We start from the raw sequence: 17,946 nt of genomic DNA on the forward strand, positions 1-17,946 counted from the left end.
AATAATGTTAAAGGTTTAAAATGTATTAATTGTATTATAAAGCTTACCTTTTTGTTGGAGTGCAGTGAGTGCACTATTCTGTGCTTCTGAATGGCTGCATTGTTATTTATTTCATGTTTCGTCTGGTGCAAACAGCTAAATTGCTGCAAATTTCGTCATGTAGTGTATTGTTTGGACACTGGGTTGCAATGTAACCTGCTCACCTAATGTTTACCTTCATAATATTTATATTATTTGCATCTCGTTTTGGAGTCTGCTACTGTCCACCGGAGGTCACATTTCGGTCGCAAATGCATACTTTGAAAGCCTTCATGACTGAACGCATGAAATATGCTGTTTTCCAACAAGGCGACCTGGGGTGCTGAAATACAAGTGGCTAAACTGGCAGTGGACGTGTTAAAGAGACCAAAACAAGGACAGTCGTTCCGGCACGTAACGCACATTTTCAAAGCAGAATATCTGACTTCAGCATTGCTTTTCAGATAAACAAGAATGTTCACTTAGCATGTTTCTTAAATATCTGCAAACATATTATGGTATTTTTATGCTTTAGAAGGGTCAAAATCTTACATACAGCACTTTTAAAGAGTAATAAATACTATAGTATATACAGTAAAATACACTTTAACCAAAACACTATAGTATTTACAGATTTTCATGTGGTAATAAGTAATAACTTACACACAGATTAGATTTTAGAGCATGTGAGAAAGCATCAGAAATCAAAATAATATATAATCTGATTATCAATATTGTTCTATAGGGTATATAATACTACAATAAAACTGATTGTGCTAATATACACTCTAATTGAAAAGTAACTAATGACTAAATTGTCTGTTTTCCCAAGACTACGACTCTGATTGGCCTGCTGAAGACGGCTCGGCTCCTCCGTCTGGTTCGTGTGGCGAGGAAACTGGACCGTTACTCTGAATACGGAGCAGCCGTTCTCATGCTCCTCATGTGTATATTCGCTCTCATCGCCCACTGGCTCGCCTGCATATGGTACGCCATTGGAAATGTGGAGAAATCCTACCTGGAACATAAGATCGGCTGGCTGGACAATCTGGAGGTGTCTATCGGGAAGAGATCCAACACCAGTGACCCCGGCTCGGGACCGTCCATAAAGGATAAATACGTGACAGCGCTGTACTTCACCTTCAGCTCGCTGACCAGTGTGGGTTTCGGAAATGTGTCGCCTAACACCAATTCTGAGAAGATCTTCTCCATCTGCGTCATGCTGATCGGATGTAAGTCTGAAAAACATGCATTGAAGAAAAAAAGGGAATCACTGTCCCAAAGCTGGAAATTTTACCATATATTACTCAACACGAAATGAGAATGTTCTAAACATGAGCAAGATGAGAGTGAGTAAACAATAAGGAAGTGTTATTAATTTGTTCCTACAATTTATTATTAATATTATTTTCAAATTATTTTATTACATTTATATATAATAGTAATATAATACAATACATATTAAATACTAATAATTAAATAATTAAATAATTAATTTAATTATTAATATTTAATATTTATATTATTATATGAATATATTTAAATTGTAATAATTTAATAAAAATATAATTAATAATTATATTAATTATTCACATCTTATTAGTATAATGTTATTTCACAATTAAATTATAGATATTTTTTAAAATATATATTGTTTTATAAATTAAAAAAATTAAGATATATTTATTTTCCCCCATTGTTTTGTAATTCTTTTAATTCTGAAATAAAATGATAACCTGATAAGTAGTGTAGAATTATTAATATTATTAATAATAATATTTATATTAAATTATTACAATTTATATATAATATTAATATAATAAATAATTATTGAATACAAATAATTGAATAATAGTCATGGTGATTATTATTATTTCATTATTAATATGTATTTTATTATTAATAATATAAATTATAATAATTTAATAATAATATTATTATTAATATTAATAATTCAACACTTCTTATCAGTTTAATACGTTATTTTAGAGTTAAATTATATTTCTTTCAAAACTAATGGGATAAATTAAATAAAAGAAAAAATGTATTTATTTTTTCCCATTAGTTTACAAATTAATCATTTAATTCTGAAATAACATAAAGTTTGATTTATTAAAGATTCCTAAAAAATGTATCAGAAAGTACTGATATATGATATACATTTTTAAAACTTCTCATACGCATAGAACTTTTTAAATTGTAATATTATTGTTATGAACTGTAAAAAAAATGCAGCTATTGTGGGACTTCTTTTAAATAAATTAAGCTGAAGAGGCTGTAGTGAATCTGAAATGACCCAGACATCTATAAAGTATTTATCCTGGCATTTTTAATATCTTATTCAATCTAGCAGATGAATAATAATGCACTGAAAACAATGCTGACCTGTTTTTGAACTCAATTGGTTTATTGTTTTTTTCCATTTTTAGACCACAGGACATCATCTTTAACCTAATAGTCTTTAGTCTAGTGGCAATATAGTGTATACTAAATATTGACAAATATTTTAGCATATACATTTACAGTAAAACGATGTATGGAAAACTATGATAGCTGAACCTGGGATCAGTTTTTAGCCAATCATTGTTCAGAGCTGTAACAAGAGTAAAAACAGTTGGGGTTTGTTAAGTAATTAAAATTAAAGTTTAATATAATGTATTGTTTATCAAGTACAGTAAATAAGCAAAGTTTATCAAGTAAATAGACAAACGATCTAGAAAATTTAATAGGCAAGTAAACCAGCAAACAAGTGAATAAATTGGTGAATAATTTAAACAAATGTAATAAAGTCAACAAAAGGCATAAAACAATCCAAACCAACCAATCAAAAATAAATAAATAAATAAATAAATAATAATAATAATAATAATAAAATAAAATAGTCCCTTTATTAATCCGGGGTCACCACAGCAGAATGAAGCGCCAACTTATCCAGCACATGTTTTACGCAGCGGATGCCCTTCCAGCTGCAACCCATCTCTGGGAAACACACTCTAATTCACTCTAATTCATTCACAAACCCATACACTACGTACAATTTAGCTTACCCAATTCACCTATAGCGCATGTGTTTGGACTGTGGGGGAAACTGCAGCACCAGGAAAAAAACCCACGGCAACGCTGGGAGAACATACAAACTCCACACAGAAATGCCAACTGACCCATCCGGGGCTCGAACCAGTGACCTTCTTGCTGTGAGGCGATCGTGCTACCCATTGCGACACTGTGATGCCTAAATTAGATTAAATCTAATAAAGTAATATAAATTCTAATAAAATCTAAAAATTAAATAAAGTCTAATAAGTTTTATTAAATAAAATTTAATAAAATAAAAATAAAACAAACCGAATGAAATAAAATAATATCTAATACATTTAAATAAAATCTAATAAAATAAAATAAATCGAATAAAATAAAATAAATTGAATAAAATAAAATAAAATCTAATAAATTTTATTGAATAAAATCTAATAAAATTAAATTAAATAAACTGAAATAAATAAAATAAAATCTAATAAATTTTTAAAATAAAATAAAATCTAATAAATTTTATTTAATAAAATCTAATAAAATAAAATAAATCGAATGAAATAAAATAAAATCTAATAAAATCTAAGAATAAAATAAAATCTAATAAATTTGATTTAATACAATCTAATAAAATTAAATAAAATAAATTGAATGAAATAAAATAAAATCTTAAAAAATCTAAAAATAAAATAAAATCTAATAAAATTTAATTAAATTAAATCTAATAAAATAAAATAAATTGAATGAAATAAAATAAAATCTAATAAATGTAATTAAATAAAATCTAATAAAATAAAATAAAATAAATTGAATGAAATAACAAAATCGAATAAAATCTAAAAATAAAATAAAATCTAATAAATTTAATTAATTTAAGTCTAATAAAATAAAATAAAATAAATAAAATCTAATAAATTTAATTAAATAAAAATCTAATAAAAAAGGAAAAAATATAATGAAATAAAATAAAATCTAATAAAATCTAAACATAAAATAAAATCTAATAAAATAAAATAAATCGAATGAAATAAAATAAAATCTAATAAAATAAAACAAAATCTAATAAAATAAAATCTAATGAATTTAATTAAATAAAATCTAATAAAATAAATAAAATAAATCGAATGAAATAAAAATTATTTAAATTAAATCTAATTAAATTAAATATGGACAAACAACAACATACAAAACAAGTCAGTCTAAAGTAAACAATCCATCCCATTTTCCTCAGCAGACAGTGCAGGTATTAAATGAGAAATAGCTCCTAAAACGGACATCTGGTATAACAATAATAATAATAATAAAGAAGCACTGGTGATTTGATCTAATTTGGTCTCCACAGACGAAATGTACCTTGCATTTGCTTTCATCAATGTGCACTCTGCTTCTTTTCTCCACCAGCTTTGATGTATGCCAGTATTTTCGGGAATGTTTCGGCCATCATCCAGCGTCTGTATTCGGGAACGGCGCGCTACCACATGCAGATGCTGAGAGTCAAAGAGTTCATCCGTTTCCACCAGATCCCGAACCCGCTGCGACAGAGACTGGAGGAATATTTCCAGCACTCCTGGACCTACACCAACGGCATCGACATGAACATGGTGCGTCTACTCACTGTAATTAGTTGCAACACTGTAAAAACACTGTAGTTACTTTTATAATTATGCATATAGTTTGTTTACTTATTTAATTATAAGGCAAGGACTTTCCAGCATCACAATATATACTACCTGACATAAGTCTTGTCGTCAATCCCAGTTGTATGAGCAACAAATTATAACTTGACTTCTAGTTGGAGCCAAGACTCTCACAGAAATCAGTCAAGCCTGGTGAAAGAAAAATCATGGTTTGGGGTTACATTCAGTATGGGGGCGTGCAAGAGATCTGCAGAGTGGATGGCAACATCAACAGCCTGAGATATCAAGTCATTTGTGCTGCCCATTACATTACAAAGCACAGGAGAGGGCAAATTCTCCAGCAGGATAGCGCTCCTCATACTTCAGCCTCCACATCAAAGTTCCTGAAAGCAAAGAAGGTGCTCCAGGATTGGCCAGCCCAGTCACCAGACATGAACATCATTGAGCATGTCTGGGGTAAGATGAAGTAGAAGGTATTGAAGATGAATCCAAAGAATCTTGATGAACTCTGGGAGTCCTGCAAGAACGCTTTCTTTGCCATTCCAGATGATTTTAATAATAAGAGATTTGAGTCATTGCAGAGATGTATGGATGCAGTCCTCCAAGCTCATGATGGAGTCAGACACAATATTCATTCTGTTTCCACTGCAGCATGACTTTATATTCTATACTGGACATTATTTCTGATCAGTGACAAGACTTTAGCTAAGTCAGACCTTACTGTCCTAATGAGGTAATTAAAAATCAAGACATGATCATATTTTATTTTGGTAAAATAAGCGTAATCTAGAGGCCTTCGCCTTTCATATAAACCACTTCTGATACCAAATGTTCAACTAGAATACAAGTTATTATTCGTTGTTTCTAAAACTTGGATAGGCGAAAAGACTTTTGTCAGGTAATGTACAGTTTAAAACCTCCTTGCACACAAAGAAAATGATTTTTAATTGTCATATTATTTCAGAATTGTACAGTTTTTAATATATTTCAGCTATTGTGAGACTTGTTGAATTTGTTTGTTTAAATTCAGCCTATATAAATTGTCTGCAACTACTTACCTTTAAAAAATGTAGTATGCATTGAATAATAACATAAATCTAATAGTTTTGACATGAACAAAACCAATATTAAATGAAAATGTGTTATTTGCAGAAGAAAAACAAACAAATAAAAAAATAAAACGTTCATGATTTGTGTTTATAAAAGGACTAAGCTTAAAAGAAAATGAATGAATGAATGAATGAATGAATGAATGAATGATTTGTGTGTACATTTGGACAAAGGATCCATAAACGGCAGCTTTTCACTTTTGGCTGGATTATTCCTCCTAAATAAACTCTGAAATGCTGTTTGAGCATCAGCATTGTAAATGTGTTTTACAGTGTTAGTAAATGTGAGTTTATACAGTATGCTAAAAGCACTCCCTCTCTCTCTCTTCATGTCTGCCTCACGTGAAATGGACTGACGTCGTCTCTGGGAAGAGCAGGAGGTATTTATATCAGCTTAAGTCTTGTCTTCATTCATGTCTAGCTGTAGAGACTCTCTCATGTTCACTCTGTTGTTGTGTGTTGAGGTTCATCTCAATCACACACTGCATCTCTAACACTCTATCAGTTCTCTTAGCAGGAAATGCATGTTTCCAGAAATATTTTTGCGCAGGGCAATATAATTATAACGAATATTTGTTTCAGCTGTTTGATGGATATTTTATTATTTATTTTATATAAACAAAATAAATGCATACATAATGAATGGATAAATGAAATGAGTGTGTGTTGTAAAGCACACACAGTTTAAAGCAAAATTATTATTTATTAATTTTTCATTTGTTTTCAGGCATTTCCTATCATATTTTTCTTCTGGAGAAAATCTTATTTTAGTTTGGCTGGAATAAAAAAAAAGTAAAATATATTAAAAAAAATAAAATAAAATATGTTATCTTTAATCTTATTACAACATTACGACAATTTTAATCTTATAAAATATTATCTTTTTAAAATAAATGCCATATTATTATGCCAAATTATTTTTGTAGTTTGGCTGGAATTAAACATTTAAAATATACTTAAAAGATTTAAATAATAAATAAATACTAGAAATATTTCCCCTGTCATACACCCAGCGCAATAAGGCGCAAGCTGTTATCAGACCAGCGTAACTCTAATCTTCACGTTTTGCACCACGTTGTTTAAATAGCAAATCCATCCACTCTGTGGACTCATGGGTGTGCTGGTCTTAAAAGGAGGTGTGTTAAGGCGCATTGTTGACGCGCTGTTATTTTGAAGAACTGAAATAGACCGCGCCATTGACCAACTAAAAGCTGCTGTAAAGTCCAGCGCAGAGCAGGTTAGTTATGCGCCTATGCTGGTCCAAAGGCTCAATACACACAGGATGAACAGCAATACACAAATATCTTTACATATTTAAAAAAAATTAAAGGATTAAAATTATAAAAAAATAATTTCTACATAAATATAAAAACCACTGCCTCCATGCCTCATCTCGTGGGGGCTTTTTTCAGTGTATTTATAACAATTTGTAATTGTATAATGTTATTATTATTAGCAGCGTTATCTATTATATGCAAATTTATATTTGTTTTATTAAAAACAAGTTTGGATTTGTCCAGCTGTCAGGTTTTGGAGACATCTGCATCAGCATATGGGGCATAAGAGCAGGATGCGTGTTTGGATATAACTTCATTATTATTGTTCATTTATTCGTTTGCTGGAAATTAGAACTGAATTTAGAAATAGTTTTGAAACAAATATTTGTGCTTAACAAACAAAATTAAATATGTAGGCTAATCGGTGTCTTCAGTGGAATGCGAACAACATTGTTTCTTTATTCACGAAAGTAAAGGAGTAAAGAGAAAGTAAAGAGGCTCACTCTTTATTCTTGTGCTGCAGATGGTCTGTTTAACTGTTTTCTTGCTAGTGAAGTGTTCAGTTTTTCCACTTACAAAGTCCGCCATGTAAATAGCAAATGTGCCATTGCGTGACACAACTTACTGTTAAAGGGAATGTGAGATGAGATTCTGATTGGTTTAATGCACGTTATGCTCAAAACACACCCAGAACTGATTAAGAGAATCCTGTTAGACCAAGCACCGGGGCGCAAACCGCATTTTTCCATCCTTAAAACAGCAAAAGAGGATTCGGCCTTTGTGCCATGAGCTTTAGACTTTGCGCCTATTTCGTTAAAATAAATCTTTAACCTTTTTAAAATAATCTTATTTTTAATCTTTATTATAAATATTATCTTTTTTAAATAAATAAATGTAATTTATTATGTTATGTTACGTTATATTTTATTATATTACATTACATTAAATTATATTACATTATATTATTTTACATTACATTACATTACGTTACGTTATATTATATTATATTATATTATATTATATTATATTACATTATATTATTTTACATTACATTACATTACGTTACGTTATATTATATTATATTATATTATATTATATTACATTATATTATTTTACATTACGTTACGTTATATTATATTATATTATATTATATTATATTATATTATTTTATATTATATTATATTACATTATATTACATAACATAACGTTATATTATATTACGTTACATTACATTATATTACATTATATTATATTATATTACATTATATTACATTACATTACATTATATTATATTACATTATGTTATATTATGTTATATTACATTACATTACATTATATTTTATTATATTAAATTAAATTATATTATATTATGTTATATTATGTTATATTACATTACATTACATTATATTATACTATAATGTATTATATTACATTATATTATATTATATTATATTATATTATATTATATTATATTATATTATATTATATTATATTATATTATATTATATTATATTATTCGGCTTAGTCCCCTTATTCATCAGGGGTTGCCACAGCGGAATGTGTTTGGAGTGTGGGGGAAACCGGAGCACCCAGAGGAAACCTACGCCAGCATGGGGAGAACAAGCAAACTCCACACATAAACGCCAACTGGCCAAGCCGGGACTCGAACCAGCGACCTTCTTGCTGTGAGGCCACAGTGTTAACCACTGAGCCACCGTTCCACCTTATTATATTATATTATATTATATTATATTATATTATATTATATTATATTATATTATATTATATTATTTTATATTATATTATATTATGTTATTTTATATTATATTATATTATATTATGTTATTTTATATTATATTATATATTATATTATTGTATATTATATTATATTATATTATATTATATTATTTTATTTTATATTATTTTATATTATATTATATTATATTATATTATATTTTATATTATATTATATTATATTATATTATATTATATTATATTATATTATATTATATTATATTTTATATTATATTATATTATATTATATTATATTATATTATATTATTTTATTTTATATTATATTATATTATATTTTATATTATATTATATTATATTATATTATATTATATTATATTATTTTATATTATATTATATTATATTATATTATATTATATTATATTTTATATTATATTATTTTATATTATATTATATTATATTATATTATATTTTATATTATATTATATTATTTTATATTACATTATATTATATTATATTATATTATATTATATTATATTTTATATTATATTATTTTATATTATATTATATTATATTATATTATATTATATTATATTATATTATATTATATTATATTATATTATATTAAATTAATGAATTTCGAGATCAACAAATAATGACCAAATGAAAAGTGCATCAAAATCATCACATCATTCACCAGCAGATCCATTGTCTATATTTTAAATACTGAAGTAATCACCCACGTCTAGCATATTTGGTGCTTGAATGAATTAGCATAAGTTAGATGAGGATCTATGATATCCTTTCTGATTTAGGTGAGACTCTGAGATTAAAAGTTGCTCTTGTTAAAGCAAACCTGCGTGTGTTGCTAAGAGACTGAATCTGTTCTGCTGCCATCATTGAACCCTCATTATTTCATCTCTTTAATTGAAGATTGCAGCACTAATACGAGCACAGTATAACTGGCACCTGGATCATTAGTCTGTCTAGGTTAAAGACCCCTTCTTTTACACTTTAATGGTATGAATGTATTGACAGAAACATCATGAAGTACAATAATGTCATCATCAGTGTAAAACACACTCTTAACACCAGGACTTGCTTTCAAAACACAGTGAATTGACACTTTTAAAGAGCCCCTATTATAAATGAAATATGGTCATATTTTGGTTGTAAGGGTCTCCAACAATAGTGTAATATGCATGCAAGGTCAAAAAACACTTTCATTGTCTTTTAACATGCATTTATTTTTACCTAATTATCCTAGCGACTCCCATATGAATCGTTCAGCAAAAGAGTGGAGGAACTGTGACGTAGGGGTGGGCGGTACACCGGTGTCATAGTCATCACCGGTGTGACATTGCGCCACGACATGGATTTTCTAATACCGTCAACACCATAATAAATCATTTATGCGCCTTGAACGGCTGCATTTACATTAACAATAGCTTATTACATAATAATAATTCTAAATAATAAGGCATTCAATTTTCTTCAAACATTCAGTTGTGGTCTGAATACCTGTCCTTATACTACAGGGCTCGAAATTGCAACCATTTTGGTCGCATGAGCGCCCGAAATTTAATCTATGCGCCCTCATAATATATTTGGGAGCATTTGTGCGACTGAATATAAAGGTTGTAGTGCAATCTGATTTGATTTTCTCTAAAAACTTGCTGAATCGCTCTACCCTGCCGCTGTTTTGGTTCATATTAGCAGTCAGTCACTCAACGCTTCCCGCTGTCAGATAACAGGGAGCTTTGTTACTGCAGGAAATGCAAATGGCTGAAGAGTGAAAAGTGCACAGGTTTGCAAACCTCACCTAAAGTTATAATAATAATAATGGCGCAGATGACAGCGATCATAACATGAGGTAAATGTTGATCCGCCAGCTGAGATCAATCGAGTGTTTTCGGAGAAGGTGCACGAATCTCGATGCGTTGCATTTACCCCGTGTTCAGCGCAAATGTCCGCTAAATATAAAATCTAACACTGTACACATCATCGCCAAAGAAACTCACCTTTACTAAGTTTACACTGAAACTACAGCTCTTAACAAAGAGCGGAATTGCGCTGGTGGTCATCGCGAGAATCCTGCTCTGTCTGCTCATAAATTGGTGCGGCTGACTCGCCTGCTTTATTCCACCAACACAGAGAAATGAAGATCAGCTCATAACGAGACTGAGCATTTACAATGGCCCAAACCAAAACTTTAAAGAGTGATAAAAGTGAGACTTTCTTTTGTCCGTTCTTCCTTGAGATGTATATTATTTTGCTATTGAAAGTAATACCATGATATTATACCGTCACCGTTCAAAAGATGAAAAATACCGTGATATTAATTTTAGGTCATATCGCCCACCCCTACTGTGACGTTAATGTGTATGCAAAACCCCGGAAGCGAGTTAGCATTTTAGCAGTTTCAAAGGGATTTCAGTTAAATTGCTTGAATAAGGTTCGTAGCTAACACAACCTCAAGATACTTTCACGTTTTATTCTACGACATAAAACACATCAGCTACATCACACTCCTGATTTTTAAAATCGGTTACGCTTCTTTAAAAAGACGGTTGCTATCAAGTTGCTAAATAGGACTACAGGCGGTGTCGGAGACATTATACATCGTCGAGCTGAACAGGTCTAGAGCGCAGATTGCTTGTGTTGGGCATTTGGATTTGTCTGTTATTTAGGTATTTTCATGAATGGTATTTTATAGTTTGTAGTATTTTTCTAATTGGGAATTTATATTGTGTGTGATAATTCATTCACTTGTAAAGGCTGATAAATTAGTTGATCCTTTATTTTAATTAAAAGATATTGTGAAGATACAGCTTACCAGTGCAGCCTGTCTCTTTCCTGCTCTCAGTAATGCAAAAGTGTGAATAAATCTGTAAAAATACATACATATTAACTGCCATTTTAACATGATCAAGTGATTTTTTGACGTTTTTTTCTTCATCTGAACACGTTTAACCAACCCAGGCTCATTCTGAAAACGTAGTCCCGAGGACGTTTCTGGAGACCGCGAATTATGTAGCCGGAGGTACAAATGGCTGCATTTCATTTTTTAAGCGAACGCTGCGGGGCGGTATGGGGCGTTCCTTTTAGCCCTCGCCGGCTGACTGCTTACCTTCGTGTGGAGGGCTTTCACGCCGCAACCAGTTTGTCCAATTAGCTCATCCTGTACGTCGGCGGACTCGAGACGCAGAGAGGAGCTGACCATGACGACGACGACCAAGTTCGAGTCCGGGTAAGAGCGGTTCCAGAAATCAGGTAAGACTAAAACAGAATCCAAGAAATAAAGAGAAGAAGTTCATAACAGGGTGAGAATGTGGTAAAATCCGAAAACGTGGGGAAATAAATAATAAATCAGACGAGGGCTTTTCTTTTTTCGGACGGCTTTTGTAAATCGTTGGTTGGGTGTAGGGCGGGCCAATCGGTAAAATTGGTTGGGTTCGGGGAAGGAGGAGAGTGGGTCCAATTGGCTGGTCGCCCAGTCAATCATTCAGCCAGTTGGACAGACAGACGTTCGTTCGACAGCGGCCTCTGGTGGGTTCATGCGAGAACAGCGCAGGCGCGAACGGCACTCTCGGGAGGCGTCTGAGAAGCCAAAAAGGCGCACACAGCGGCCTCTCGCGGATTCGCGAAAACCAAAAACTGCAAAAATATGTACCTCCCGGGACGTATTTTGCGGTCTCCAGAAACGTTCTCGGTACTACGTTTTCAGAATGAGCCTGGGTTGCGTTTAACTCTGTCATAACTGCAATATTTACACTCCTACATAAAATGTATTTCATATGTGACTGTATGGGCTGCTTTTCGCTGTACTTCGTGACATAAAAAGAATATTGAATATTGTTCTCGATTTGTCATGGAACTTGCAGGCATTTGATAAGACTTGCTCCTCGCGCCTCATTTCTGTCATCTGCTAAGGTAAGCAGGCTGTGTGGAAAGCCGTCGATACACTTATTTAAATATGCCTTATCATAATACTATATAGGCACATTTATACATACAGTTTTAAAACATTTACAACAACCAGATGTACTTCCCGGGTAAAAACGATCCAAAAGACACGTAGGTCCTTGAAAAGCTTGAAAAGTTGTCTGCAGCAGGGTGGTGCTGATGTCACAGGCGAGCGCACCGAGGGCACTGTAGTCCGTTTATTGACTAATGTTAGCTTTTTAGCTATTGTGTTTGCAATTAAGATCCAAAAGTGCTCAAAGTTGTATTATCGTGAGAGGATTATCCGGCTGGACAAAATGTGTAAGTGTAATGAACAGTGTTTGAACACAGAGCTTATTATTTGCAATCTTCGAAAAGCCTGTGGGAAAATCCTATAGAGATTTTATCAAGGGAACCAGTTTTATGCTAGCAGCCGATTAGCGTACAAGTCATAGTTCCTCCACTCTATTCATTTGTTCCCCAACCCCTTCTTTAAACTAAGCTAATCTGCGCTGATTGGACTGTTGACAGCCTGTTGCGATTGGTCGACGGTGTTCAGCGCGAGAGTATTGAAGTTATTGCATATGTGTGAGCAAACCTACCAACACTTCTGTTTTTCCCGGGAGTCTCCCGTATTTCAGACCCATCTCTAGCCACCCACCCATTTGCTATTTATCCTGGAAAACTCCCGTAATTTCAAACCAAGGCTGGGCTATAATGCTGAGGTATTTTTGCAAAAATAAACCTCAACCACAGTTCAAAATTTCATCTTTGGGTAGAGAAAATAGCACTAACTTTCCCCTCGCACGTCCAGTAATATCCAGTTGAGCACAACGTTGATTCAACCAGCGTATGCACAGTGTGTGTCTAGCCTCTTTTTCTTTGCTACTGTTTGTGGGCGGGGCCGCAGGTTTCAATCTTCCCAGGTTTGCGTGCGCAACAACTGGGTGTTGCTTAAGTTTTATATCAACATCACGCCAAAATGGCTAAAGACTCGTTATCAGGACGATTCATTTGAAGTACTAGGAGTCGACTCTTTTTCAAATGAATCAATAGTTTTAAACACTGTCCACTTTCAGATTTAAGCCTTAGCTGGATATTTCACTTCACTTAGAGCTGTGTTACACACTACATAGAAGGTCATTCTCAGAAACCCATAATAAGGGCTCTTTAAGTCACCATACATGTCAAGACTGTTCTGAAATATTAATTTAAACACTTCTTACAAAGGTCAATATGTGACACTGAACTTCAAAATAAGTGTATTTCTTATTGAATTTTTTGTATTTCTAGTATTTCTAGTTGTATTATTATATATTTGGAGCTTCAATAAGTCTAAATCTACATTTACAGCCTGCATTGAATTTAGAAGACACACTGGAGTCTGGAAGAGCATGTCATTTTGCTAGATACAGAAAAGCTGGGAAAAAAACTAATATAATAAAGGTGTATTGGAAAAAAGTGATTAGTTTACTTTTATTTTTTTTAGAAAGTGGCAATCAGTTTACAGACATTTTGTTTTTTGTAAAGTAAACTTGTTACTTTTAAAGCAATTGGTTTACTCTCTTGAGTAACTAATCACTTTTTAAAGTGTACAATATATGGAAAAAACTGTACTAGATCTAACCTTTGTTTTCGAGAAAGTAATCAGAGTGTCTGAAATCTCACCATACACCCTCATTCACTAGTCCCTAAATTAGTTTAGTCCACTAGACAGAGTGATTGACCTCAAATGAGTGAATTGATGAACACCTGCTGTTAACAAGCCCAATCACTGAAGGACAGAACAAGAAATAAAACTACAAATACTCCCTGTCACCAAACCAACTGAATTAAAACAGAGGATTAAACAACTCCATTAAATAACAGCATTAGCAGCTTCACTGGTTAGTTCATTTTCTGTCATATCTGCGACTGCAAGAATATTTGATAACTAACAGAGGTTTATATTTTTATTGAAAATGTTTGAGGCTGCTTCAGTTGGGCTCTTGATCCTTTGCTCTTTTATCTTAATGTTTCTCTGGCTGTTATAACTGTGTTTCTGAAACTCATCAGTTAAAGCAAGAAAGACAATGATAAACTACACCGTATGTACTTAATAGTTACAGATATAATAATAAATAACATATATATATATATATATATATATATATATATATATATATATATATATATATATATATATATATATATATATATATATATATATATATATATATATTAAAGTTAGGTCATAAAATAGAATTGCAAAATTAAATGAATGCTGTTTTTAAGACAATACCGCAGCTTTACATGGAGGGTCAATAAACAATGAGGAAGGAAAAATAAGAATTAGAATTACATGCACAAAACCTTGAGAGCTCCAGCAGCACATTAAGGCCCAATCCCAATTCTATTTTTGTACCCCTTCCCCTTGGCCCTTACAACCGAGGGTTAAGGGGAAGGGCTTGAAAATTGACCCTAAGAATTGGGACAGCACTACATCACCTGCACACGTTATCATATGTCATCGCGATCTCTTGCTTCATGTGAGATCAGATGATCGCGACTGCTGTAGTGATTACAGTTGTGCTATTTTTTGGTATTTATCTTCAGGAAAGCACTGAAGGCATAAATTATGTTATCATAATGATATAATATGGCAATAAGATGGTAACTATGCTGCGCATTTACACAGTGGCCATATACATTCAATTCAATTCAATTCAATTCACCTTTATTTGTATAGCGCTTATACAATGTAGATTGTGTCAAAGCAGCTTCACATAAAAGGTCACAGTAAATAGGAACTGTGTAGTTCAGTTTGTAGTGTTTAAGTTCAGTTCAGTTGAGCTCAGTTCAGTGTGGTTTAATAATCACTACTGAGAGTCCAAATACTGAAGAGCAAATCCATCGATGCGCAGCTCTACAGATCCTGAACCATGCAAGCCAGTGGCGACAGCGGAGAGGGAAAAAAAACTTCACTAAAGGCGGAAGTGAAGAAAAAAAACCTTGAGAGAAACCAGACTCAGTTGGGCACGACCATTTTAATTTCTCCGCTGGCCAAACGTCTTGTGCAAAGCTGCAGTCTCAGTGGCGGAGGCTGGAAGCTGGCCTCAGCGAAGACTCGTCTGTCTCTGGAGAGTCATAGGAAACAGTCTCATGTTCTCCACTCTTCCATGACCATCACAGTAGCTGCTCAGGATTCGGCCAGGTCCAGGATATGGAAACCTTGGGATCATCTCGTCGTTGGTCTTGGATCGAATCAGTGACTCTGCATAGTCTGGGGGCCTCGGGAAGAGTATCCCCAGGTGGAAATGGAGAATAAAGAAAATATCTATGTAAACACACAAAAACAACATTAACATTATAGCAGACACTGTGAAAAGCTCATTCCCAGCCACTAGTGTTTTCTGACAGGGTATTCGAGTGTCATCAAGTGTCAGAATGTTGTGGGACTGCTGTGCAGGAGTTATTATTAGGGATTATAGATCGCGAAATTTAGCCTTTTTTGCGTTTTTTTTAAAGCATGACAGTAAAACATGAACGCGGTTATGAATATATTAAAACATCTGTTTGTTTATTGTAAAAATTCGTAATAATGACAAAAAATCTCCTTACATCTGGGTTCAGCAATGCTGCCGCTTTTTCAAGTGTATTCTGGGAAATTTTCTTACTCCTTGGTTTCGAGTGTGGCCTGAATAATCTTCGTTCCAAGGGCTATTCACTCCTTCCCCTTAGCCCTACGCCTTCAAGCTAAAGAGAACTGGCAAACCTCTACCCTTTACCGTGCACGCGCAAAAGAAGGGGTAGAGATAAGGGGAAGTTCTGATTGGGCCTAAGACACACAGACATCAAGAATCAGGGTACCTCAACCATGGTTGCTAAAAAGAAAAAAAGCAGTGAAAACATTTTTTCATAGTATATATGTACACAGACGCACACACTGAACTGAACAATTTAAGTATAATCTACCAAACTGGCAAGTTAAATAAACTCAAACATGCAAGTTTTGGGAGACTCCATTACTCAATTAAATTGAAGCAACGAGTTTACTCAATTAATTTTGTTCAGTCATCTTATTAGGCTTTACAGTGTGGGAACTCTGACACCAGAAATGTTCTTCCATACATTATGAACACATTAAGTACATTGTATTTATATTCTGATGCAAGTACTTAGTAGTTAAGGACACTTAATATGAAGTGGGACAAAAATTCCAATAAAAATTCAATGAATCTATTTTTTTCTCATTGTATACCTTGTGTTTGTTCAGGACTGTTTTTCACTTGATTCTGACATCTCTCTGCAGGTCTTAAAGGGTTTTCCCGAGTGTCTGCAGGCTGATATCTGTCTCCACCTGAACGACAGTCTCCTGCAGGGCTGTAAGGCGTTCAGAGGAGCGACTCAAGGCTGTCTGCGCGCTCTCGCCATCCGCTTTAAAACCACACACGCTCCTCCAGGAGACACACTCGTGCACTGCGGGGACGTCCTCACCGCGCTCTACTTTCTGTCTCGAGGATCCATCGAAATCCTCAAGGACGACATAGTGGTGGCCATTCTGGGTAAGAGAGCCTGTTTAAACAGAAACACTTATGCCGAGATCATGATTTTCAAAGTAGTCACATCACAGATGTTTACACACTGCATGAGTATCTGGGGTAGCGTTTCGACGCTCGTCGCTGCTTTGTTTACACTGCAAGATGGATCGGCGACAGGGGGGTTCACACTGCATGACTTTACAATAGAAAGAATCACCGTCTCTCTCCGCAAACCACATCTCTCACAACCAAACACACAACCAAACACACATGAAAAGACTGCAAGGTCACGTAGTATCTTCTATTATTAACTACATAATGAGAAAGAAGCCTTTAATGGGGTAGAAAAATCTACTTATTTTGCTCACCTGGCCTTTGAAGGGAATTAGCAATTTCTACTCAACTATTTTTTGTTTCGACCTGGTTGTGGTATTACTCAGATGACACGTCAAACAGACATGGGTGCTCCTGCCAAATTTACACTAGTTTTTCCTTCATTTCTTGGGTCCAAATAGACTGAAAGGAAGCCCTTTTAACTTTTAGCCTGCAGATACCCACACTAGCGGATGCTGCTCTCTCATTGTCCGTAGGCGATCGCCGATGTCATTTTTTAATTTAAACACATTTCATACGGCATGATTTGAATTGCTGAAAGCTC

The 17,946-nt window shown here is 33.1% G+C and overlaps 1 protein-coding gene across 1 annotated transcript in view; it reads left to right on the plus strand.

Moving 5' to 3' along the window:
- LOC130235493 (potassium voltage-gated channel subfamily H member 7) overlaps positions 1-17,946 on the plus strand; it is a 183,747-nt gene that overhangs the window by 116,846 nt on the left and 48,955 nt on the right. The window contains exons 10-12 of the mRNA XM_056466081.1: positions 851-1,250; positions 4,450-4,649; positions 17,060-17,312. Of these exons, the coding sequence (XP_056322056.1) occupies positions 851-1,250; positions 4,450-4,649; positions 17,060-17,312 (853 nt within the window). The remainder of the gene's footprint in view (positions 1-850; positions 1,251-4,449; positions 4,650-17,059; positions 17,313-17,946) is intronic.

The sequence above is a fragment of the Danio aesculapii genome, chromosome 9, assembly GCF_903798145.1.
Source record: "Danio aesculapii chromosome 9, fDanAes4.1, whole genome shotgun sequence".
NCBI classification, from domain to species: Eukaryota; Metazoa; Chordata; class Actinopteri; order Cypriniformes; family Danionidae; genus Danio; species Danio aesculapii.